This window comes from Schistocerca nitens, chromosome 1, assembly GCF_023898315.1.
Source record: "Schistocerca nitens isolate TAMUIC-IGC-003100 chromosome 1, iqSchNite1.1, whole genome shotgun sequence".
NCBI lineage: Eukaryota > Metazoa > Arthropoda > Insecta > Orthoptera > Acrididae > Schistocerca > Schistocerca nitens.
The window spans coordinates 507,014,550-507,041,353 of NC_064614.1; the positions used below are offsets into that span (position 1 = coordinate 507,014,550).

General features: G+C 40.8%; 1 protein-coding gene across 2 annotated transcripts in view; it reads right to left on the reverse strand.

The window, feature by feature from the left end:
- LOC126253020 (alpha-2-macroglobulin receptor-associated protein) overlaps nucleotides 1-26,804 on the reverse strand; it is a 71,052-nt gene that overhangs the window by 36,617 nt on the left and 7,631 nt on the right. For both annotated transcript variants that reach the window (XM_049954084.1, XM_049954092.1), the window contains exon 2: nucleotides 17,018-17,159. In XM_049954084.1, the coding sequence (XP_049810041.1) occupies nucleotides 17,018-17,159 (142 nt within the window). The remainder of the gene's footprint in view (nucleotides 1-17,017; nucleotides 17,160-26,804) is intronic.

Genomic DNA, 26,804 nt, shown 5'->3' on the forward strand with positions numbered 1-26,804 from the left:
ATCCTGCACAGAAACCTAAAATATGTTTTTAACCAATCATTACTATAGATGGATATTAGGTTGAGTAATAGGTCAAGGGCCTCCTCCATATAAAATACATGAGATTAAAATATGGAGCACATTAACAAGTAATAGATCCAAGTGAATCTTCATGCCAGAGGACGAAAATATGTGTCAAAAAACACAACAGGAAAGTGAGACCCATTTCTCATTGCCTATGAGAGAATGAAGAGAGGTACCACAGCCTATTTCACTAACAGTAGTACCTTTTTTCCCCTTTGCCCCTAACTTTTCATGTTGACTAATTACTCTGCTTCACTACTGTGAGAACAGTTTGAAGAAGAGCATTACAAAATTCCAGAAGGCCATCCTTTTGAGTTGGTTTCAAATTTCGACCAGGAAGTTTTTGTTTCTATCAAATTGTTTTCCTTGCAACCAGTACCCACAAGAATATCACAATCTGCAACTGCCTCTTGGAGAAGAAGCATCTTCAATTTGCTTCACTAATTTATCTGCTCAACTACTTTTACTTGTCTCTGGGAATTAGAACAGACAAGTAATGTCCTGTTATCATGAAGCCTCATCTAGTGCTGTGCATGTAAAGTTAAAGAGGAAAAGGAATGGAAAAGTCTGCAAATCCAGCAACTTCACTCTGTCAGTGTAAGTACTGTTTAAAATAATTATGTAAAATTCTGTTAGAAACTTATCATCATACTGTCCCAAAGTTTATGTGGCTCATGTACATCTCTAATTATTATCCACATAATTTTAGAAACATCACAATACATTTTTACCATCACTTTCTTGTAGCTTGCATTTCCTGTTTACCAGCAGTGGATATGAACATAATAAATCCACTCTAACTTCTTATTATAATATACGTGGAATACATATGAATTTTAATGTGAATAGATAGACAAAAATAAATGTACTCACAAGTGGCGGCAGGGGCGCGCGCGCACGCACGCACACACACACACACGCGCGCACGCACACACACACACACGCGCGCGCACACACACACACACACACACACACACACACACACACACACACACACACACACACACACACACTTATATGCTTCCGGAGCCATGGCTCCTCCTTTTGGCAGAAGAGTTGAAGGGGAAGGAAAAGGGGGGGAAGGAAAAGGACTGGAGTGGTTTAGGGAAAGGGTTACAGTTTAGAAAAGTCACTCAGAACCCTGGGTCAGGGGAGACTTACCGGATGGAATGAGAAGGAAAGACTGGTTGTTGGGGGCTGCACCAGACGAGATTTGAAAACCTCAAAGCAGGTTTTCAAATCTTGTCTGGTGCAGTCCCCAAAAATCAGTCTTTCCTTCTCATCCTGTCCAGTAAGTCTTCCATGACCCAGGGTTCTGGGTGACTTTTCTAGTACCCCTTTCCCTAAACAACTCCAGTCCTTTTCCTTCAGCCCTTTTCCTTCCCCTTCAATTCTTCTGCCAGAAGAAGGAGCCACTGGCTCCAAAAGCTTGTAAAAGTGAAATCCTTTTAAGAGTGTGTTCCCCTGCTGCCACTTGGCGAGTAGATTTTTTTATCTATCCGTTTCCATTATATTAGCAAAAACTGATTATTTTCATTATTATACGGTATGAATTTTTACATATGTATATCACTTTTCACATTAGATGGGCATCATATTAGGTTTATTTTCATGACAAAACTAGTCAAATATTATTGATGCTTTTCTGTCGTACGGGGACTTGATGAAATGTCCAACCAAAAAAAATAGTCAAATATTTATAAGTTGTGGGGCACCACCTATATAAAATTTACAACAATAATGAAAATTTGTGGATGAAAACATAAGTAAAATAGGGAAAGGTTGGTGCATGGTGCACAGAAACACACAACAGAAAACAACAACACCATCTTTTGAGCTCTTGCTCTTTCTAGTAGGCGCGCGCGCCCACACACACACACACACACACACACACACACAGACACACACACACAAGCATGCAGACACCCAAATATGAATGTGTTTTACTAGAAAAAGAGCTAGAGCAAAAGCCAGTGTTCAGTGTTTTCAGTCGTGTATTTCTGTGCATGTTTATCCATGCAGCGCCCATCAATCCATTACATGTAAGTGGTTGCATTTCTCTTATTTTACGTATAAATAATTTTTTTTTCCATGAGGTCCAATGCTATGACTTTTTCACAAATAGTATGAGATTAGTGACAAACTTAATGTCAAAATTGTGGGGCTACAATGTAAGTAAGTGAAGTGAAGTGAAGCAACTCTAAGCAACTCTGTGACCTTGGAAGCAAAATAACTCAAGGCAGATGAAGTAAGGAGAGCATTAAAAGCAGACTAGAACAGGCAAGGAGGGCATTTCTGGCCAAAAGAAGCTGACTGGTATCAAATGTAGGCCTCAATTTCACAAAGAAACTTTCCAGAATGTACATTTAGTGCATAGCATTGTATGAAAGTGAATCATGGACTGCAGGAATACCAGAAAAGAAGGGAACTGAAGGATTTGAGATGTGGTGCTGTAAAAGAATGTTGACGAATGGGTGGACTGATATAAGAAATCAAGAGCTTCTCCACAGAATCAGCGAGGAGAGGAACATGTGTAAAACACTGACAAGAAAAAGTGATACGAGGAAAGTACATGTGTTAATATATTAAGTAATAACTTGCATCATACTTGAAGGGAGCTGCAGAAGATAAAAACTGTAGGGGAAAGCAGAGACTGGAATATATTCAACAAATAATTGGGGATGTTGGGTGCCAGTTCTACTCTGAAATAAGCTAAGGAGAGGAGGAAGAGGAGGAGATTAGTGTTTAACGTCCCGTCGACAACGAGGTCATTAGAGACAGAGCACAAGCTCGGATTAGGGAAGGATGGGGAAGGAAATCGGCCGTGCCCTTTCGAAGGAACCATCCCGGCATTTGCCTGAAGTGATATAGGGAAATCACGGAAAACCTAAATCAGGATGGCCAGACGCGGGACTGAACCGTCGTCCTCCCGAATGCAAGTCCAGTGTGCTAACCACTGCGCCACCTCGCTTGGTCTAAGGAGAGGAGGTGTAGTCGTAGTAGTAGTAGTAGTAGTAGTAGTAGTAGTAGTAGCAGCAGCAGCAGCAGGAGTAGTAGTAGTAACAACAACAACAACAACAATAAGAAGAAGAAGAAGAAAGAAATCAAAGAAGGATAAATCAATGCCACCTGAGCTTGTCAAAGTGAATACCCATCGAACAAAAAATAGTCATTTAGCACAATGGAAAGTATTTAAAGGTTAATTTTTGTTTGGAAAGTAATGACATGCTGAAGAAAGTAAAAAATGTTACAGGAGAGCTTACAGAAACTCTTAAAACTAAACATAGGTGTAAATAATATCACCGAAAATTCAAAACTAACCAGAGCTGTAACCATGCAGTCAAGTAAGACGGAAGACCAAATTAAAACACAGTATCACAAAGAATGTGACAGAGTATCTAATTGAGAAGAAGAAATTTTATTACTTGAAAAGTGGACCTAGTATTAGTAAGATTACACTGACAGCTACTAAAGCTTTTCCCCTTTTTGTGAAAAATTAAAGAAGCTATTTAAATTAACACTGCTATTTTGGGGTGAGAAATTATAACATTTGTTGTACATTAAAATACTTTTAAGAACTGAATTTCCTGACTGATTAAATGCAGGTGCAGGTGCAGATTGATGACTGATTGTACACACTTGTCTTTTGCAGGTGATGCTCGTAACAACTAAGCTATGCAGATACAATCTGTGTCTTACTCCATAGTTTCTATCTGCCAGTAACTCTCCCCAAACATGCTAACGCTTCAGAAACTTTCCCATATACTCGTACCTTGCTGGACTAGCAGGTCTGGGAGAAAGTATTATTAATAGATGGTTGTTCACATGGTAAGTTCTGATGCTATCTGGTGTTCAGAGAAGGATGGTAGCAGAATGATTTCAGCATAGCATAGGTACAAGTCAGGCACAGCTGCTGAAAAGTTACTGAACTGTTGTTTGCATTGTAACTTTAAATCAAAATGACCAATAACATCAAAAATCCCTGCCACCTGTGAATTACACACCATCATCCAGTTCCTGTATGTGAAAAATATGAAAGCTGCATTCATCATGAACTTTGTGCCGTGTACGGAAACAACATTATGAGTGAAAGTAAGAAAATGGTGCTATTTGTTCCTGGAAGATCGGATGAATTTAAATGCTGAAGAAAGAAGTGAATGATCATCTGCTGTGACAAATGAATTTGTTGCAAAGGACAGGCTCAGAGAAAATCATAGTTTCACAATTACAAAATGATCAGCTAGTTTCCCTCAGATATCACGGACAGTGTGTTCAAAAGTGTGACTGATAAGCTTGGCTGTCACAAATGTTGGGCACAATGAGCCCCAAAGCTTCTTACTGTGGTTCACAATATGAAAAGGATTCTGATGTGGTATGATGCAGAAAGAGACGAATTCCTTGATCATTTTGCAATGGGGCGAAACATGAGTTGCATGCAACTGTTTTCTGGAACAGAAAGGAAGTACTCCTTGCTGATTTTATGGGAAGACACACAAATTTACAGTGAAAACCTAGAGAACCTCAGAAGAGAATGCCAATTTATGGCTTCGTTTTTGTGCATAATAACACTAGGCCACATACTGCTGCACACACACAAACATTGCATAACAATTTCAAATGTGAATTATTTGATCATCCTCCTTACAGCCCTGTGTCAACTTGTGATTTTCACCAATTTGTAAAGATGAAAAAATGGCTGGTGTCACAATGTTTTGAAGATGACAAAGAGTTAAAGGAGAATGTGAAAGCATGTCTCACCTCAAGGGTGGCATTATTCTACAACAAGGGCAACTCATTCCTCAATATGACAAGTGTCTTAATGTTACTACTGCGGCTGTGGACCCAGCCTCAATGAACATCAGTTTATTAACAATTGTGGATGACTAATTTGAATAAAATTTTGGACTTGACCACAAGTCAACAAATATGGAGTATGAAACACTCATCACTCACTTATGGTAACTGTTTGCCAAGCATTTATAGACATCAGGACCTTAAATAACAGCACAGAATACTTACATTACACCCTGACCAGAAAAGTGACACCAGTCAATAAAACGTCAGTTTTTAGTTTTGTCACTAAAAAACATCTGTGAAGTTAGTATTATGATGGGATTTACTGCCATCAACACTTACTTGAAATTTAAAGGAATCTTATACTATTTTAATATAAGTTTTATCAAATTTATTCTTTAAGTTATAATTTCTCAAGTATTGCATTTTTGAGTTGTGTCACTGTTCCTACCGGCATGCGATATGTTGTATTTCTGAAAAACTACAGAGTGCTGTGCAAAATGTGTGTATTTTCTTTTTTGCAATGATGAATCTTTGTGCAAAATTTTATATAAATCTGAAAGCCACACATACAGCCTCACTTTTTAATGGAAGAATAAAGTTATTTCAGATGAAGTGCCTAATATCTAAAAAAATTGATTTGCAGCTCTGTTATTTCCAAAAAAATTTGAACATACCATTTTAAACCAATATTGATATTTCTAATCATTTATTAAGTAGATATTGCTTTTGTGATAGAATAGAAATAATTTGTTATAACAGATGATTCTGTAATCTGACTTATGTTTGTACAAGTACTATTTGAATTTCTCGGACGTGCCCAAGGAGAGAACACAACGCATCAGCAGAAAGACTTGCATGCTAATAATAATAGTTAAATATGAAGGTACCATCAAGGTCACAGTACTGTAGTAATTTGTTATAATGAATTGAATTTGATAATTTTATACTTATTTGTTGGACATTTTTATCTGTGAATTAGTCTACTGTTTAAGGAAACGTTTCTGCAAGAGGTCAGGATTGGCTGGATTTTTTTGAGTATGAATATGTTCCCTTGTCTCATCCTCAGTCAATTGGGAGCCACACAAAGGTGCAGTCATTTAAGATATTTTCTGAAAAGGTAGGAACCATTTGACTACATTATCAGTTAAGATCCAAATGCATTTAACAACACACCAAATTGAACATCAAGTTCTATGACCCACTGGCAGCATTAGATAGCTGTAATTTTTGTTAAAAATAGCAATCTTGAGCACACATATGAATTATGTATAATAACTATGCCTTTCAGACTCCACATTGTAACATCTTGCAGCATTCAGAGGGAGTCTGCAAGTTCATCAATTGTACAGATGACCAAATAACGGTATTGAAACTGGCAGTATGTGTGGCTGAGTATGTGTGGCCTTCTGCACACTGAGAAGCTATCACCAGATGGCAAGAAACAATAATTCAGGTAAAGTGCAGAGGCTGGGTATGGAAATCTGTTTTGATATGTTCCTACTAAGCAGCCAAACCACTATTCTTTCTGAAAGGATCTCCAAATATTACAATTAAACAAGCTAAACTGTAGAGTGAAAAGTTGGCAATTTAGCTGTTTTGGTAGTTACAATGACGTGGCCCAATACTCCAAATTATTTTATACAAAAAAATCTGTTCTACGTCTGCGTTCCGCCAAACGTAATGGCTTTACAATTACCCTCTCCATTACTTTTGAAGGAGAATTTTACTGTCCCTTAACATAGACAAATGTAATGTATTGCGAATACATAGAAAGAAGGATCCTTTATTGTATGATTATATGATAGCGGAACAAACACTGGTAGCAGTTACTTCTGTAAAATATCTGGGAGTATGCGTGCGGAACGATTTGAAGTGGAATGATCATATAAAATTAATTGTTGGTAAGGCGGGTACCAGGTTGAGATTCATTGGGAGAGTGCTTAGAAAATGTAGTCCATCAACAAAGGAGGTGGCTTACAAAACACTCGTTCGACCTATACTTGAGTATTGCTCATCAGTGTGGGATCCGTACCAGATCGGGTTGACGGAGGAGATAGAGAAGATCCAAAGAAGAGCGGCGCGTTTCATCACAGGGTTATTTGGTAACCGTGATAGCGTTACGGAGATGTTTAATAAACTCAAGTGGCAGACTCTGCAAGAGAGGCGCTCTGCATCGCGGTGTAGCTTGCTCGCCAGGTTTCGAGAGGGTGCGTTTCTGGATGAGGTATCGAATATATTGCTTCCCCCTACTTATACCTCCCGAGGAGATCACGAATGTAAAATTAGAGAGATTAGAGCGCGCACGGAGGCTTTCAGACAGTCGTTCTTCCCGCGAACCATACGCGACTGGAACAGGAAAGGGAGGTAATGACAGTGGCACGTAAAGTGCCCTCCGCCACACACCGTTGGGTGGCTTGCGGAGTATAAATGTAGATGTAGATGTAGCTTCATAGCTGATGAAGTATCATATTTTATGGACTACAATACGCACCTTAATTTTTAAGCAATTTTTTTTTAATAACATTTTTATCATTAGATTGAAAAGCTGGATTTAAAAAAATTCTTAATTTATAAAACTAACCTAACCTTAAAAACCCTGAAAATCATCATCTGAACTTTCTTCTTCTTCTTCTTCCTCTTCATTGTCCTCTTCATATATAAGATGGTCTTCACTGCCAACAAGAGCGTTACTTATGCTGCACTTCTTGAAAGAAGTAACAACAATGTTTTCTCTCACTCTAGACCACGACCGTTTTATCCACTGACACATTTGTTTGATTGTAGTCAAACAATGGAAAATCCAGGATGGAATGTAAAAATATTGTGAAAAGGAAAATTGATACTCACCATTTAGTGGAGACACTGAGTCACAGATAGGCACAACAAAAAGACTGTCACAAATGTAGCTTTCGGCCAGTAAGGCCTTCGTCAAAATTAGATGACAAAACACACACACACACTCACGCAAACACAACTCCCACACACATAACTGCAGTCTCAGGCAACTGAGGCCCCAAAATTACTTAAATGTGTCATAACAGGTGATGAAACATGGGTATATGGTTATGTAGGCAAAACCAAAGTTTAACTGTCTCAGTGGAAGCACATTCAATAATGCACCTGTTCACACTTTGGTGCTTGTACATAAACTTTTTGTCAAATAAAGCTGTAATTATGCCTTGACTGCCTTATTCGTCAGACACGGGACATGACTTTTTTATGTTATCAAAAATAGAGAAAACTTTAAACAGTACACACATAGATATGATTAAAAATGTGTTGGCGAGAGAGCTGAAAGCTACCCCAAAGATGAATACCAGAAGTGTTTCAGAGATTGGATTGGTTGGTTGGTTTGGGGTATAAAGGGACCAAACTACAGGGTTATCAGTCCCTTTTTCTTGATGTAAGCAAGGCTCAAGGTACAAAAACACCCACCACACCTAAAAAGAAAACGAATGGAACAAACAGCAAACAGGGAAAACATACACCACAAGGAAAAGCAGAAGAAGGTGTTAAAACCATAGAGCAGATGGTCTGCGCTGGTTGGACACAATAATAAAAGAGGATGAACCAGCCACCTTGCAACACATTAAAATGTCCACCCCCAAAAACACAAGGTGAGATGAACACATGTAGGGTAAAGTCTACCACCAAGATAAACAAATGCAAAGAAAGTGTGACAGAGTTAAAATGGAGGGAGGATGGCAACCTCAGAGAGAAGGCTAAATGCCCACCCTTAGATGGTACGATAAAAATCCCCCTCAAGAATAAAAGATAAAACTAAAACTGCTGTTGAGGCACTGTCGTCCAACACCGAGCAGCTAAAAGTGAGCAGTCCAGCAAGATGTGGACGACAGTCATATGTGAGCCACAGTGACACTGAGGTGGGTCCTTGCAACGGAGGAGGTAGCCATGTGTTAGCCATGTGTTAGCCACGTATGGCCAATGCAGAACCGGCAGAGAACCACAGAGTCCCTGAGAGAGTCCCGCATGGAAGTCTTCCACACATTCGTAGTCTCCTTAAGGGCATGCAGTTTGTTGTGTGTACTGAGATTATGCCATTCCATCTTTCAAAACTGAAAAACGTTGTGGCGTAATTAAGATCAGAGGTCAATTACAGGGTTGCTGATCTCCAGAAGCAGTGGCTGTGTAGCCTGTACGTGGCCTGGGGTCCACACTAACACCACGGAATGATCGGACTGTTCCAGGGCATAGATGGAGTCCTGGATGGTCACTACCAAAGGATGGAGAGGGTAGCCCCGGTTGATAGCTTGTAGGCTGCTAAAGGAGTCAGTGCAGAGAAGAAACGACTCACCAGGCCATGAGTGGATGCGCTCAAGAGCATGAGAAATGGCCGCAAGCTCCACAGTGAAAACACTGCAGCCATCTGGCAAGGAGTGCTGTTCAATTTGTCCTCCATGAACACACGCAAAGCCAATGTGACCATCAGTCGTCGAACCGTCGGTGTAAACCACTTCATGGTCCCGGTACATGTCAAGAATCGAGCGGAAGTGACAGCGAAGAGTTGCGGGGTTAACTGAGTCCTTAGGACCATGTGTAAGGTCCAGGCGAAGATTCGGCCTAGATATACACCGTGAAGGTGCACATGACTGGACCTTGAGTATAGGTGGTAAAGGCAAGGACTCCACTTCAGACAGAAGAGATTGGACGCCAACCACAATTGTAAGCCCTGACCTGGGCCTTCGATGCAAGAGATGAACCACTGTGGATGGGAAAAGGAGACGGTAATTCAGATGCTCAGGAGAACTACGAATGTGTGCTGTGTACCGCGCCAGTCAAACACCACAGTGGTGCACTGGGTAGTAAATGCAAAGACGAGGCCACTGCCGAACCATAAACCAGACTCCCGTAGTCAAGGTGGGATTGAACAAGGTCTCTGTAGAGCTGCAGCAGCGTAGAGCGATCTGCAACCCAGTTGGTGTTGCTCAGGCAGAGGAGGGCATTGAGGTGATGCCAGCACTTCCGCTTAAGCTGACGAAGATGAGGAAGCCATGTCAATCGGGCATCGAAAACCAGTCCTAAGAATCAATATGTCTCCACTACAGTAAGTGGATCGTCATTAAGGTACAGTTCTGGTTCCAGATGAACGGTACAATGCTGACAGAAGTACACGACACACAACTTCGCAGCTGAAAACTGAGTCCATGACTGCGCCTTGTGGATGCCTCCCTGTAGGCGCCGCTCAGCGACAGCAGTACTGGAGGAGCAGTATGAAATGCAGAAGTCGTCTGCATACAGAGAATGTGAGACCAACGGTCTGACAGCTGCTGCTAGACTGTTAATGGCCACTAAAAATAGGGATCCACTCAATACAGGGCCCTGAAGGACCCCATTCTCCTGGATGTGGAGGGAACTATGGGAGGCACCAACTTGGACATGGAAAGTACATAACGATAGGAAATTTTGGATAAAAATTGGGAACGGGCCCCAGAGACCGCACTCATATAATGTGGCAAGGATACGATGTCGCCAAGTCGTGTCGTAAGCTTTTCGTAAATCAAAAAAGACGACAATGAGGTACTGGCGTCTGGAAAAGGCTGTTCGGATGGCAGACTCGAGGGAAACTAGATTATCAATGGTAGAGTGACCCTGGCGGAAACGGCCCTGCATGGAGCCAGTACGCCATGTGACTCCAGGACCCAACACAACGGCCTACTTACCATACGTTTAACAGCTTGCAAGGAATGTTGGTGAGGCTGACGGGCCGATAGCTATCCACATCAAGCGAGTTTTTACCGGGTTTGAGCTCTGGAATAATGGTGCTCTTCCACCATTTCGATGGAAAGAGGCCATCGCACCAGATCCGGTTGAAGATGACACGGAGATGTTGCTTGTAATCGAACAAGAGATGTTTGATCATCTGACTGTGGATCCGATCTGGCCCAGGAGCTGTGTCAGGGCAATGTGCAAGGACGCTGAGGAGCTCCCACTCTGTAAATGGAGCGCTATATGGTTCACTGGGACTTTCAGTGAACAAGAGGGCTTTCCTTTCCATCCACTGTTTGAGGTTGCGAAATGCTGGGGGATAATTCTCTGACGCGGAGGCTCGAGCATAGTGCTAAGCAAAATGCTCGGCTATTGTGTTTCCGTTGGTAGATAACACGCCATTGATGTTAATGCCAGTAACACCCTTCAAGGTCTGGTACCAACAAACACGTCTGATCGTCCAGTCTTGGGAAAGTGACATACGGCACCCAATGGTCGAGACATACCTCTCCCAACACTCCTGTTTCTGTCTTTTTATAAGCTGGCGAACGCAGACATGGAGCTATTTAAAAGCTATTAGGTGCTCTAGGGAAGGGTACTGCTTATGTCGCTGTAGAGCTTGCCAAAGCTCTTTAATGGCCTTAGCGATTTCTGGCGACCAACAAGGTACGGACTTTTGCTCGGTGCACCCTAAAGAACAAGGGATCGCGTTTTATGTCGCAGAAACGATCATTCTAGTGACCTGCTCAACTACCACATCGATGGTACCATGTGGGAGAGATTCAACAGTGACAGCTGAGGTACAAGCTTCCCAGTCTGCACTGTTTAAAGCCCATCTTGGTAGTCATCCAGGGGATTGGTGCTGGGGGAGTGACAGGAAGATGGGAAGGTGGTCACTACCACACAAGTCACCGTGGGCTCTTCAGTGGACAGATGGGAGAAGTCATGGGCTGCAGAGAGATAAATCAATGGCCGAGCAAGTGCCATGAGCATCACTGAAATGTGTGGGGGCCCCAGTATTTAAGAGGCAGAGGTCGAGTTGAGACAGAAAAGTTTCAACATCTCTACCTTGGCCAGTAAGCACAGTGCCATCCCACAAGGGGTTATGGCCATTAAAATCTCCCAGAACTAGAAAAGGTTTAGGGAGTTGATGAATCAGTGCAGCCAATGCATTCAGGAGTAATGCACCATCTGGAGGAAGATATACATTGCAGACAGATATTTCCTGCATCATCCTCATCCTGACAGCCACAGCTTCACGAGGGGGTTTGAATGGGCACAGGTTCACTGCATACTGAGTTCAGGACATAGACACAAACTCCACTTGACACTCTACTATAGTCACTACGGTACTCACAATATCCCCTATAGCTGCAAAGGGCAGGGGTCTGCATTGTCCGGAACCAGGTTTCCTGGAGGGCAATGCAGAAAGCAGATGTTAAACTTAACAGTTGCCGTAGCTCAGCCAGGTGGTGGAAAAAACTGCAGCAATTCCACTGGAGGATGACATTACCGTGAGGTTGGGAAGGCATGAAGCATGCAAGGAGGCAAGTTACGCCTCAGGGTCACCTGCTGCCATCGGTTTGAGTATTTGTATCCATTCCTATTGTGGATGAGGTATCACTGAGAACCAGGTCCTCGGGGAACACTGAGATCTCCACCTCATCCACAGGTGCAGAATTGGTAGGGAGTGGTGGTGCTGGGACCACCAGAGGGTCCTTTTTCTTAGCAGACTTCTTTGTTTGCTTGCCCACTTGCTTCTCTTTTGGGGCTTTGCTGGGAGGACTTCTCCGAAGCAGCTTCAGTCATGGAGGAAGACTGTGAAGCTTTTCGTCCAGCAGCTTTTGGTTCCTTTAGCCACTGGCAAGTGTTCACTGTGGCATTAGTGGAGAACTTGGGAGAGAGGGTCCCGAGGGGGCTCTTCCGCACAAGAGGAGCCAGAGGAGGCTGCTGCTTCTCCAGCTGGGGGCAGGGGACCAATGTCCCCTGCATTTGGGGGGCCTTGCTCCCGAAGCAGGTACTTTGGGAGCAATGGAAGGAGATTTTCCCCCTACCACCAAGGGGGCGGATGTATTCTGGAGGCCTGGAGGGCCCACTATTCATGGCATATAGTGTGGTATGACTGGTACTTGTGATAGCGATGGTAATGTAGCTGCAGCATTTGTGGACGTCGACTGAAAAGGGTGTAATCATTCAAATTTACGTTTAGCCTCTTGGTAAGTCAACCAGTCCAGGGTCTTGTACTCCATGATTTTCCACTCCTTTTGGAGTACTGTGCAATCTGGTGAGGAGGGGGAGTGCAGCTCTCCGCAGTAAATACAAGTGGGAGGAGGCACACAGGGAGTATCTGGATGCAATGGATGTCCGCAATCTCGACATGTGGCACTAGAAGTGCAGCGGGAAGACATGTGCCCGAATTTCCAGCACTTAAAGCACTGCATAGGGGGAGGGATGCATGGTTTAATGTCACAGCAGTAAACCATCACCTTGACCTTTTCAGGCACTGATTCACCCTCAAAGGCCAAGATGATGGCACCAGTAACAACCCTGTTGTCTTTGGGTCCCTGTAAATGTGCTGGATGAAGTGAACACCCCCGCCGTTCTAGATTAGCGCGGAGCTCGTCATCAGACTGCAAGAGGAGGTTGCGATGGAAAATAATCCCCTGGACTATGTTGAGGCTTTTATGGGGAGTGACAGAAACAGGAATATCACCCAGATGGTCACAAGCGAGTAACGCCCGGGATTGGGCTGGGGATACTGTCTGAATCAAGACTGCACCACTTCTCATCTTGGACAGCGCTGTCACTTCCCCAAACTTATCCTCAGGGTGTTCAACAACAAACTGAGGCTTTGAGGGTCATCCACCCTGATGCCACCCACTCTGATCAGGGGCTCTCCCCATGGGCGCTGCCTAGCCACAGCAAAGGCCACCTGGCATGATGACTGTTGCCAGGAGTCCTAAGCCCCAGGAAGGCAGACATCTACTCCTTGGCATACATGCGGAGTTTACAGCTCAGGCATCAGCAGTGCGATCCCTATGTTGTCAGGAGGCTACGACCAAATGGGTACATGACAGCCCCACCACATAGGACTACTTACCATGCTGGATAATGGGCACAGAGAAATCCAATACTGTCATGGGGGCGAAAGAGGACAGGAGACAACGGAAGAAGATGACATACACCGGAAAGTGTCCTCGCCCAAATAGTTGAATTGCAGGTGGAGATGCAAAGCCATGACAAGAGGTTCAGGGGATCGAATCTGAGGGCACTATGGAGAACTCATGCACCACGTAAGGTTTCTTCCCTGTAAGATCCGCACCCCTGTAGAATTTGGAAAGTGGCAGGTCAAACCATAAAATGGGACCTGAACTTATAGGACCAAAAAGTGTGAGACTTCTTCTAGTTGCCTCTTATGACAGAGTTGAGATTCCATGTTTTAGGAACTTGCCTAAAACAACAGTTGATGATCTGTTCAAGGATCTTCCTAATGCAGACCGTGGTATTTCTGAAAGGATCAAGGAAGGAGGAGGAATGGATGGGTCGAAGGAAAGGAAGCTTACAGCTGGGAGGAAGAGGTGGTAGGGGAACAAGACAAGAATGTGGCAACAGTGAGCCCACCTGGAGCTGGCAGGGAAGCTGTGTGTAGACATAATGAAGAGGAATGAGTTGAGAGGGAAGGGAGCTAAGAGAATATGCCACAGAGAGAGAGGGAGACCACAAAGAGAAAAGTCTGAGTGTACATTAATGAAGTAAAGTGGGAGGTATTGTGAGACGGGTGTGATAGCACTTTTGGGTTTCTGAGGCAGGAGGATCGCCAGCTGTGTAATTCAGAGAAACTCATATTGTGGGGAGGGGGATCCAAATGGCTGTAGCGAACCACTATTCTAGCTGTTGTGAATCACTACATTTTGTTACAGCTTAATTGAGTTAAGGCTGGGCAGCATTGTTCTACAGGATGGTAATTTAGTAAATTCTTCAGAGATGAGAAGGAGTAGGGAGTCACTGAAATGGTTGGTTTTGTTTGAGACCAGCATTTGACTGTAGATTACTGACGTTTCCTCTGTACTATCTAGATTTCGGCTTTTATGCCGTTACTGAGTACAATGCTAAAAGTTCTTGGACATTAAGACATCATATCAGGTAAAGTCAGCACAAAGCAGGTAATGTACAGTAATATACAGTCAAATGGTCATTTATTCTTTCAAACAATATGGTATGACTGTGGCTCAGCACCATCAATTTTTTTGTTTTTTGCTTGGTTTTATTAGGTGAAGTAATTAGAGGAAGTTCAGGGGTGAAATGCCTTCTACAGACCTTAGTTATCACAATTTTATTCGTGTAGGCAATTTACATTGATATAAAGCTCTTCTAGCACATCTATTACTTCTTCAGAGGAAGAGTAATCTCTTTCCCTAAATTATATCCCTCAACTTCTCACAGCAATCAAACTATATATGTGAAGTTTACTTTATAGAGACAGATAACGGAACTGCTTCTGTTCTGTATTAAGTAAAACTCTTGAAAGCTTCAGAAACAAGAGTTAGTTGCAAACTCGTCCTGAATACTACGCAGAATTTTCAGAGATCAGAAGTTAAAGTCATTAACTTTGATCTCTAACTACTATTCAAAGGTACTCAAGTTCAAAACAGTGTCTTTGAGACTTTTACACTTGTCATCTGTTTGTAGCCTGAATTCCCACCTCATATAATGAATTCAGTAGCAGTTCGGTTCTCGTCATCTAGCTTTGGTGGCAACGCCGGTACAGACAGAATCCCCTTAAGCCACTGAAAACAGTCTTTGTTGGTTTCATATGAATTGTTTATTTTATAGAGCGATTTGGCTGCAATCTTTAATGATTAAATGCACTATTCTTGAGTGCCGTGAGCTAATTAGTCTCTTTTTAGGGTAGGAGTCATTAGCCAGCTTTGACTGTGGTGCTGTGTGACAATCATCATGTCACTAGTGTCAGAAAAATTTCTTATCTGGAGGGCAGCCAATTCTGGATAACTTAGTATGCTCTCGTATTGAGATAAAATTCACTTGGTTTTGCCAGTCCTAGTGCTTCCTGCTATCTTACTGACTCCAGTTTTGTCATACTCAACAGGTCAATAAACCTGAGTTACTACTTTTGAAGTCGAGGAATATGTCTTCAACTGAAAAATTCTCTGTTGACTCTTAATGGTCATTACAAGCTTTGTGAAATGGCCACAGTTAGTCAAACATGTTGTGGTCAACTGCATGCTCTGCTATTGTGCTGTAAACTCTGTTCATTGCCCAGTTTGCTAGTGACCATTCATTTGGATGGACAGCACATGTATATAAATCACTGTGCACAACTTCCTATACAACATGAATATTCTCACAGGCGGTGCTGAGTCTGAAAGGGCAGGATATGCCCATGACAGGACTGTAATAAGAAACTGTTAGAGTGTTGTTTTAACAGGTAAAACAACTGTTTGTGACAAGTTGAAACTATACACTGGACTGAGACTACTATACACTGGACTGAGACTCAGTCCACAGTACCTCTTGTCTGTGAATAGTAGTTCTTTTGTCTGAACCAATAAATTACGCTTAAAGAAAAACTCGCAGTTTCAATGTGCCACTGTCTATCCTCCATTCCTTTAACACATTACAGAAGATCTTCTGTAATGCTTCAGGACTTGCATCACTTGAAGAAGGAGACCTGGAAAGAATTGAGGGAAACCCATGGCAGGTTAAAGCTTTGACTTGAGCTGTGAAGTAGAATTTTAAGGGTACTGCCTACATATGGCATTTACCTCCATTAAGATCCCTGTCTAGTACACTGTTTACCTTGTTGCAAATAATTAATGCATTATTCTGACAAGAGTAAAATATGAGATGATTTGAAAGTTCCTAGCACATTAAAACTCTGTGCTGGACTGAGACTCGAATTCGGGACCTTTGTCTTTCATGGCCAAGTGCTCTATCAATGGAGATACAAAAGTGCAACTCATCACTTGTCCTCAAAGCTTTACTTCTGCCAGTACCTCATCTCCTACCTTCCAAACTCCACAGAAGTTTGCAAGACTAGCACTCCTATAAAGGCTATTGCGGAGACATGGCTTAGCCACAGCCTAGGGGGTTGTTTGCAGAATGAGATTTTCAACCTGTTGTGGACTATTAACTAATATGAGGTACTGGCAGAAGTAAAGCTGTGAGGATGGGTCGTGAGTTGTGCGTGGGTAGCCCAGCAGTAGAGTACCTGCATGCAAAAGGCAATGGTCCCAAGTTGGGATTTCAGTCTGGCACACAGTTTTAATCTGCCAGAAAGTTTCATATCAACACACACTCCACTGCACAGTGAAAATCTCATTATGAAATTATTTGTTAATATCCACTGATTATTCATTCACAAGCAAATCAGAATGCTGTTGTCTGCACTATCCATTTTAATATCACTTACCAATCAGACGCTTTCTCATTTTTGCTTCTTCTAGGCCATCTTTGTCTAACCCATCTGCTTTCATCTTCTTCCACACCAGTTCTTCTTTGTCATGGATCTTCAGTTCACTGTACAAAGACTTCAGCTTTGGTTCTGTTAATCTCTGCAAAAATCACATTTAAAAAAGTAAGTATCATGAATGGATAAAGGTTTATATACATTTATTTTTTCTAGTCTGATGTGTCACACTGACTTCCAGTCCCCAATTAATACCCAACACATAGCTACCGGTAGTTTCTGTTTTACAGTCCAGTTCTCTTTCAAAATGTTAATATTAGTTCATCAATTTCAATTCTATATCAATACATTTTGATTCTTAAAAGTCTAAATGCTACTTCAGAGGAAATTATATGTGCAACACGAGACAAAATTTCCCAGTTTCATAATCAGTTAATAAAGTTTCCACAGCATAATGGACTGGATCACGAGAGACAATGTAAGGTATCTATATGACATACAATGATTTTGGGCTCCAATTCCAATTGTTTCTCTTTGCATAAAAGTTATAATAGATCAGGACTCTACTAGATAATTTTTTTCTGCTAAGTAGTTTGCATTCAGTTTATGGTTTCTTAAAATTGGAGGTGATGCTCACCACATTCGTAGCATTATAAAAAAGCTACACATATGCACTACATTGTTTTATGTGACAAGCATCTCAAGAAAATGTGTCAGCTTTCACAGCATTGGTGAGAACAACTGTAGTACTTGAGTTTTGCAAAGTGTTAACATTAATTTTTTCTTTTGATACTTCTAACTGGAAATGTATGATCTCTAGATTTTGTGTGTACATATTACTCCTTGCTTTTTAAACTATTATGCTTGTCTATGTATTTACAAGAGCCAGGGATGCACATGAGAATTTTGTAATGTAGAGCCCTACTGTCATGAAAGTCACAACTGCCTGATTATAATAGGTCAGTGACCATTGAAAACATAGCTCCGTAAGGCAACAGATTATGCAATAGGGAGTCTCAGAAGCAATATTTACAGCAACCGTGGTACTTTGTTCATTCAACAGGCCTAGTTTACTTAATTCATCACACTTTACCAGTTTTTTAGATTCTTTCACACACCTGGCTACTTCCATCTGATTATGAAAAATTGCCTGAGGACTGTGTGAGTTGTGTTCAGATGAAGGTGGAGTTGGTTCAAATGGCTCTGAGCAGTATGGGACTTAACATCTATGGTCATCAGTCCCCTAGAACTTAGAACTACTTAAACCTAACTAACCTAAGGGCATCACACAACACCCAGCCATCACGAGGCAGAGAAAATCCCTGACCCCGCCGGGAATCGAACCCAGGAACCCGGGCGTGGGAAGCGAGAACGCTACCGCACGACCATGAGATGCGGGCAAGGTGGAGTTGGCTGCCATCAGAAAACCTGAGGTGCTTTACATTGTTGCATACGATACACTTGATCCTGTTGATTCAACGTCAGCCAACGATGAATGGCAGACAGTGCCAGGGTCAAGAATCTCTGGGCAGAAGGTTGACGAGAAGATACCTAAGATAGCATATGCCACTTCATCGCCTGAGTTGGGTCTGATCAGCTTGCAAATACAGACTTGTACAAAAGTGTGGATTGCTTGTCACTGCAACCTCCAACGTCAGATGGTTAATAGAGAAACTGCAGACAAGTTGGGAAGGGAGGCTAACTGGAGGGAGATCTCATCTGACACACAGAAGAGGTCCTACTAGCAGCTGTTGACTGCAATGGGTGCAACAGTCTGGCAGTTGTCGTTCAAGTCAGAAACAATGATGCCTGTCATTCATGTACAGCTCTTTTCGGCTGGAGGAATGGTACATGCAATGATTGAGCATAGTGTTAGTATTCACTTAACAGGTGCTTCTGTTACAATAGCTGCACAAAGAGACGAAGCAACTTAAACACATTATTTATTAGATGTCCAGACACCTTCCTTAAGCTTTGTGTTAATCTGTGACACGTAGATAGTTGCTTGATTTTAAGTAGGTGTCCAGAAATAAACATTCATTACAACAGCAGCTGGAGGTTCTACAGTGATATTCTTTAAACACATTGAAGCTATGGAGCCTGTCTACAGAAAATGTTTCACAAGCAAAACAGCTTCACATCACCTGAGAAAAGAAACTGAAATTAGAATGGAAAATGGTAACAGAACATAATTTTCTTTTAAATTTGGAATGCTTTATTCATTGCTTCTGAACAGTGTTCTGAACTATTTTGTGTCCCATGATGGATCAGAATATTCTCTTATTAATTTATGTCTCAGTTGACACTGCTTACCTCTCAGATGCCATTGATATCATTTCTTTGAATTCAAACCACACTCGGTCCACACTTAGATAGCAATAGCAGGAACTATCTCAGAAAAGTGTAGAGCAAATTTTTATTTGCTTTTTTTTTTAAAAAAAAATAGCTGTACTTAGTGTTTATTTTTAGTGGATTTGGATGCTATGCTATTCAATCTCACTATAACTGCTTTGTCACTAATCCCTGTATTTGACAGGATGCTCCCTATTTGCTCAAGATTATTTGTTGCTGTGAGGTCAAGCATTCTTTTACAACTATTTATACTTTGAGTGGGCTCCTGAACTAATTGTTCAAAATAATCATCTGAGAAAGCATTCAGTACAATTTTGGATGATCTTTTATGCCTACCATCAGCTTTCAACATCTTTTTTTGCCAACAGCTCAAGAGTAAATTGAAGTCACCCCCAACTACAATTGTATGGGTGAGGTACCTTTTTGAAATAAGACTCAAGTTTTCTTTTAACTGTTCAGCAACTGAATCATCTGAGTTAGGGGGTTGGCGAAACAAAACAATTGTTAATTTAATCCGGTTGTGAATTATAGCTTGTTACTCCAAGATCCCTGTGATATGCAATGTTTCATGGCCATGGGCACAGTGGTTGCTGAACCATGGTGAAAAATTTGATACTATTATAGAGGACTGGCAGGACTCCTGCTAGGAATCTGAGATTTACCATTTTAATTGGTTCAAATGGAGGAATTAGAGCTCTTCACACAGTCAAGGCCACTGTGCATATCCAAGAGACTCATTTCAAATGCACTGATGACACTTTGCTAACAGGTTATAGCCCCCATTTTGTATGGTGAATGGTTGTCTTTACTCATTCCACTGCAGTACCAAGATAGATATTTAGAAGTTTCCAAACATAAAGTTCTTTTGCACAGCTACCAGCAGAAGATTATATTAGTAAAGAACAAAGATGACTCCTAAATGTAACATAAAAAATAGGGTCCTCATCAATGCAGCCCCTAAAAGAGAATAGTGGCTGGTAATCCATTTAATGGTCTCTCCTACACTACTTGTGAAACCAACTCTTTGACACCTGATAATGAATGTAATATAGCAGCTATGGAATCATCATGATCTTCCAACAGAAGTCAGTATGAAGCCCTTCAAACCATATTTCATTTAAATATCAGGGATTGTCTCTGTTGATCTGACGTCTCGTGTAGTAGTAATTTATATCCAGTGCCAATCTGTTCTTCATGCCATATCATAAGCGATAAATAAGACACTGACTCTGAAGGAAATAGGGCTGTTACAAGCTTTTTAGTTTTCTGAAGTAAAATGTAAGTTTCCTTCTCTGTGGTAAGTCTTCTGACGTCGAATGTGGTGCTCCGATTGTCATTCAATGGGGTTGTTTTTGTGGTCTTCGATCTAAAGACTGGTGTGGTACAGCTTTCCATGCTAGTCTATGCTGTGCAAGCATATCTAGCCCACCTATATCCACTTGAACCTGCCACTGTAGACAAGCCTTGGTCTCCCTCTACAATTTTTAACTACCACAATTCCCTCCATCAGCAAACTGACTATTCCTTGATGTCTCAGGATGTGGCCTACCAAGCAATTCATTTATTGATAAGTTGTGCCATAAAAATCTTTTTCCATGATTTGATTCAATACTTCTTCTTCAATTAGCCACACTACCCAGCCTATCTTCTTCACTCTTCTGCAACCCTGCAGCCAGGCGACTAGTGCGAGTTTTGATGTTCTCTTAAAGTTAAGTCATTTTAAATTATAAAACGTATAGTTTACTACTGATTACTTGGTGAATAGGTGTATTAGTGTGCCTTTTAAGTGTACCATTAAAGGTTTCATTTTTCTTTACATAATGTAGCAGAAAATGCGAAAATATCGTACAGTAGTATTTTGCCGCAGTAAATCTATAGAATTTTGTTTAGTTGTTCTTTGCTCTCTCCAGCAATTTAACTGTAGCATACCTCTTCATTATTTAACTAGCAGTTCTGGAAAGTAGCGTAAAGTTTAAGTTGTCAATCCAGAAACTTTGCACTGTAGTTTTTGTTTACACACAGTTGCGTATAGGCCAAATTTGTGGAACCATATTTTCGTGTTTATCTGTAATTTAACTGACTTATTCTTAATACTCTATTACATTTATCATGAGTGAAAAGAGCTTGACCTGCCGTAGAATTGTTAGGTCGGGGTTTTGGTGTGATGGGTGCTGTAGTTTTTTCCATATGGGAGATTGTAGTGGCATGGGAATAGGGGAAGTAAATGAGACTCATCAGTGGTTTTGTAGGATTTGTAGTAGAGGCAGGAAGATACTAGAACAGGAGGGGAAAATTGCCACCCTTCAGGCTAAGTTAGACAAGGCCAGGGGAGATCTTGATAGGTTAAGGAGGGAGAAGGGTAAAGAGAGGTGGGAAGTGGCAACAGGCAACAGGAGGAACAGGCCTAGAACTTTGTCTGACAGCTTCATGGTGAATGTGGAAAACAGATTTGATCTGTTGCTTCAGTTAGAAGCTGGTGAGCCTCAAGCAGTTGCAGGTGTAGACAGGGCACAACAAGCTTTCAGCAGCAAATTGAAAAGTAAGAATGTAGGGAAATCAGTAAAGAGAAAGAAAGTGTTGTTGTTAGATAGTTCCCATGGAAGAGGTGTTGGCCAACTTTTGCAGGATGAACTAGGGTCAGAATACCAGGTCACCAATTTTTTTCAACCTAGTGCTGGTCTGGAGCAGGTGACAGAGAATTTAGGATCACTTTGCAAAGATTTCACTAAGGAAGACACCATGATTATAGTGGGTGGAGCAGGTAATAGTATTGACAGAGATCCTGGGTGCAGTATAGAGTGTGACCAGGCAAAGATTGCATCAGCATCGAAGCATACTAGTGTTGAGTTTGTATCTGTTCTTGGGCACCATGACCGACCTCATTTGAACTCTTCTGTCAAGAGTGTTAATTTGGAGTTGGAACGGCTGCTTATGTCGGGTGCGGGGTCACACATTGGTGTGGTTCCTGTTGATTCTCTCAATAGGTGGGATTATACTAGGCATGGCCTTCACCTCAACAGGAAGGGGAAGGGTCAATTGGCTGGGAAAATAGCAGGAAAGTTAAAGGGGGAAGGCACTGTCATGAGTGATAAAATACCAGTGGTTATAGGGTTCAGAAAAGATCCTTTATTAGGGTAGCGAGGACAGAAAGAAATCAAATTTTAAGAGATGTTAGGACTGAGACAAACCTTCAGTTTGAGAAAAAAACCAAAAAACATAATTCTAGCTTATTACATCAGCATAAACAGATATTGGTTAAGAATTAACAACAGTCAGCAGATATTTTAACTCTACCCAATTTTAACTCAGTCAATGTGAAATGTCAGCTATCTTTATTGCATCAAAATATTCGAGGACTGAGAAATAAAATTAGTGAATTAATTATCTGCATAGGTGAATTAGTCTTCAAACCCAGCTGACATAATCTGCCTCTCTGAACATCATGTGACCACAGGGTTTAGGTTAGCATCTCCCTTTTGTAGATCAGAAATCAAGAAAGGAGGAGTTGCCACATTCATCAGGAACTGTCATAAATTTAAGAACACAGACATTCATAAATTTTGCCCAGAACAGCATATGGAAGCATGTGCAACAGAAGTAGAATTTCACAAAAAATCCTTCATAATATTAAGTGTATATCAAGCACCTGCAGGTAACTTTAATCTGTTCGTAAACCACCTTGAAGCTGTACTGGCTCATTTAACAACCAAAAACAAAGAAATAGTGGTTTCTGGTGATTTCAATGTAGATTTCCTTGAAGACTCTCCCAATAAGAACATATTTGAGTTAGTAACACTATCATTCCACTTAATTCCCACTGTAAAGTTCCCCACTAGGGTAACCAATTGTACACAGCCAGCCATTGATAATATCTTTATGGAAAAGTCCAATGAACAAAATTATATTACAAAACCAATAGTCAATGGCCTCTCAGACCATGACACGCAGTTCCTTCTGTTGACTGTTAATACTGAACAGGATATAAAATCTGTTAAATCTGAGCTCAAGAGGGTAATCAATAAGGCAAAAATTGATTATTTTAGGACACTCCTCAGAGACATTCACTGGACTGATGTTTACAGTGCTCATGGCATGAATGAAAAATATAACACTTCTGCTAACAAAGTGCGTACCTTATTTGAACACTGTTTTCCCCCAAAAAATTACCAAGGTTAGAGCAAAGTCTACAAAGAAGCCATGGATTACTCAAAGAATAGGGATATCTTGTAAAACAAAAAGAAAACTGTATCTGTCAATTCGAAACAGTTCCGATGTTGATGCTATAGCACATTACAAGAAATACTGCAAAATATTAAAGACTGTAATACGGACATCAAAGCAAATACATTACGAGGAAAAGACAGTCATATCAGATAGCAAAATAAGGACTATATGGGATATAGTGAAGGAGGAGACTGGTAGAACCAGACATGAAGAGGGACAAATAGCATTAAGAGTAAATGATACATTCCTGACAGACGTGTATAATGTTGCAGAACTTTTTAACAAATATTTTATAACTTTACTGACAAGATGGGGTTGTCAGGTTCTGTAGATGCTGCTATGGAATACCTCAAGACCAGACATTTCAAGTAACTTCCATAATATGAATTTGACCCTCACTACCCCAGCAGAAATAATATCCATCATAAAATCATTAAAATCAAAAACATCTAGTTGGTATGACAAAATACCAACAAAGTTAATTAAAGAATGTGATTCTGAGTTAAGTAACATATTAAGCTATCTGTGTAACCAGTCATATTTCCTGAATGGTTGAAATATGCTGAAGTTAAGCCACTGTTTAAGAAGGGAGATAAAGAAATAGCATCAAATTTCCGTCCAATTTCACTTTTGCCAGGATTCTCAAAAATTTTAGAAAAAGTAATGTGCAATCGGCTTTATAACCATCTTATCTCAAATAACATACTGTCAAAGTCACAGTTCGGATTTCTAAAGGGTTCTGATATTGAGAAGGCTATCTACACAGTGAAAACGTGCTTAATTCATTAGACAAAAAATTGCAGGCAACTGGTATATTTTGCGATCTGTCAAAGGCATTTGACTGTGTAAATCACAATATTCTTTTAAGTAAATTAAAATATTATAATGTAACAGGAAATGCTGCAAAATGGTTCAAATCTTATATCTCTGGCAGGAAACAAAGTGTGTTATTAGGAAAGAGACATGTATCAATCTATCAGGCATCATCCAACTGGGAATTAATTACATGTGGGGTCCCACAAGGTTCCATTTTAGGGCCCTTACCTTTTCTTGTGTATATCAATGACCTTTCATCAGTAACATTACCAGAGGCCAAGTTTGTTTTGTTTGCCAATGATACAAACATTGCAATAAATAGCAAATTAAGTGTAGTCTTAGAAAGGTCAGCTAATAAAATATTTGTGGACATTAATCACTGGTTCCTAGCCAATTCTCTGTCACTAAACTTTGAAAAAACACACTACATGCAACTTCCTGGCAGATTAAAACTGTGTGCCCGACCGAGACTCGAACTCGGGACCTTTGCCTTCGCGGGCAAGTGCTCTACCATCTGAGCCACCAAAGCACGACTCACGCCCGGTACTCACAGCTTTACTTCTGCCAGTATCTCGTCTCCTACCTTCCAAACTTTACAGAAGCTCTCCTGTGAACCTTGCAGAACTAGCACTCCTGAAAGAAAGGATACTGTGGAGACATGGCTTAGCCACAGCCTGGGTGATGTTTCTGGACACTACATGCAGTTCAGAACATGTAAGGGGTGTCCCACGAGTATACGCCTAACATACGATGACAAGCAGATAGAAGAAGTGGACAGTGCTCAATTCTTGGGATTACAGCCTGATAATAAATTCAACTGGGAGGAGCACACCACAGAACTGCTGAAGCGTCTTAACAAATCTCTATTTGGAATGCGAATTGTGTCAGGCATGGGGGATATAAAAATGAAAAAGCTGGCATACTATGCTTACTTTCATTCCATAATGTCATATGGGATTATTTTTTGAGGCAATTCATCAAGCCAAGCTAAAGTTTTCCGGGCACAAAAACGTGCAGTAAGAGTTATATGTGGTGTGAACTCATGAACATCTTGCAGAAGCCTGTTTAGGGAACTAGGGATACTAACTACTGCTTCCCAATATATTTATTCCTTAATGAAATCTGTCATTAAAAATATATCACTTTTTCAAACCAACAGCTCAATTCATGGAATCAATACGAGAAATAAGAATAATCTTCACAAGGATTTAAAGTCACTTAGTCTTGTACAGAAAGATGTGCATTATTCAGGAACACACATTTTCAATAACTTGCCAGCAGCCATAAAAAGCTTAAAAACCAATGAAATTCAGTTTAAGAGAAACATAAAGGATTTACTGGTGGCCAGCTCCTTCTACTCCACTGATGAATTTCTCAGTAGAACCAACTGATTTGTATTATTTATATAAAGAGCTTTCTCGTTTGGTAAGTCACAGCCTCTTTATATATTTTCCCCATGTGGACTGTTTCTAGTACAATATAACTTCTACACAATTTCAGTGCAGTAATGTGTTCATTGTAAATAAATAAATGTGTGTGTGTGTGTGTGTGTGTGTGTGTGTGTGTGTGTGTAAGTACAATCTTTCTGCACCAGTTCAGTGCAGTAATGTGTTCATTGTAAATAAGTATTTAGTAGTTGTATTACACTTTTATTACCCTATAAATAAATAAAAATTATTTTAAATTCAATGCATTGGCATTTGTAAAATGATTCTTTCATATAGCGTTCATTAAAAAATGACGACCATGCCACTTGGGACCTGTGGAATGGTAAATTAGCTTATTTGTTTGAGTTGTAAATATCTGTCATGTATTGTTGTTTTTCTGACATGTTCTACATCCTGGAGGACCTCCTCACTACGGATCAATTGGAATGAAAGTAAATCTAATCGAATCTAATTTCAAAGTCTTCTATTCTCTGTTTGTTACTGTTTCTCTACAAGTATCTCATAATCTCTTTGTAAAACACTGTCCATTCTGTTCAACTGATCTTCCAAGGCCTTTGACATCTCCTGCAGAATTACAATGTCATAAAAAAACTTTTGAAGTTTTGATTTCTTCTCCCTGAACTGTAATTCAGTTTATAAATTTTTCTCTAGTTCCAATAACTGCCTCCTCAATACACAAATTGAATGAGATGGAGTATAGTCTACAACCCTGTCTCATTGCCTTTGCAACTACTGCTTTCCTTTTATGTAGTTTCAACTCTTATAACTTCAATTTAGTTTCCATACAAGTTCTAGTAAACCTTTCACACCCTGAATATTTTATATCTGCTATGTTTAAAATTTCAAAAAGTGCATTCCAGTCAACACTGCATGCGAAAACCTTTCTCTAAATATACAAATTGTGGGGTCGACAGAAGCGTCCGATATCACGCGCCGGCTTTGACCCGTGA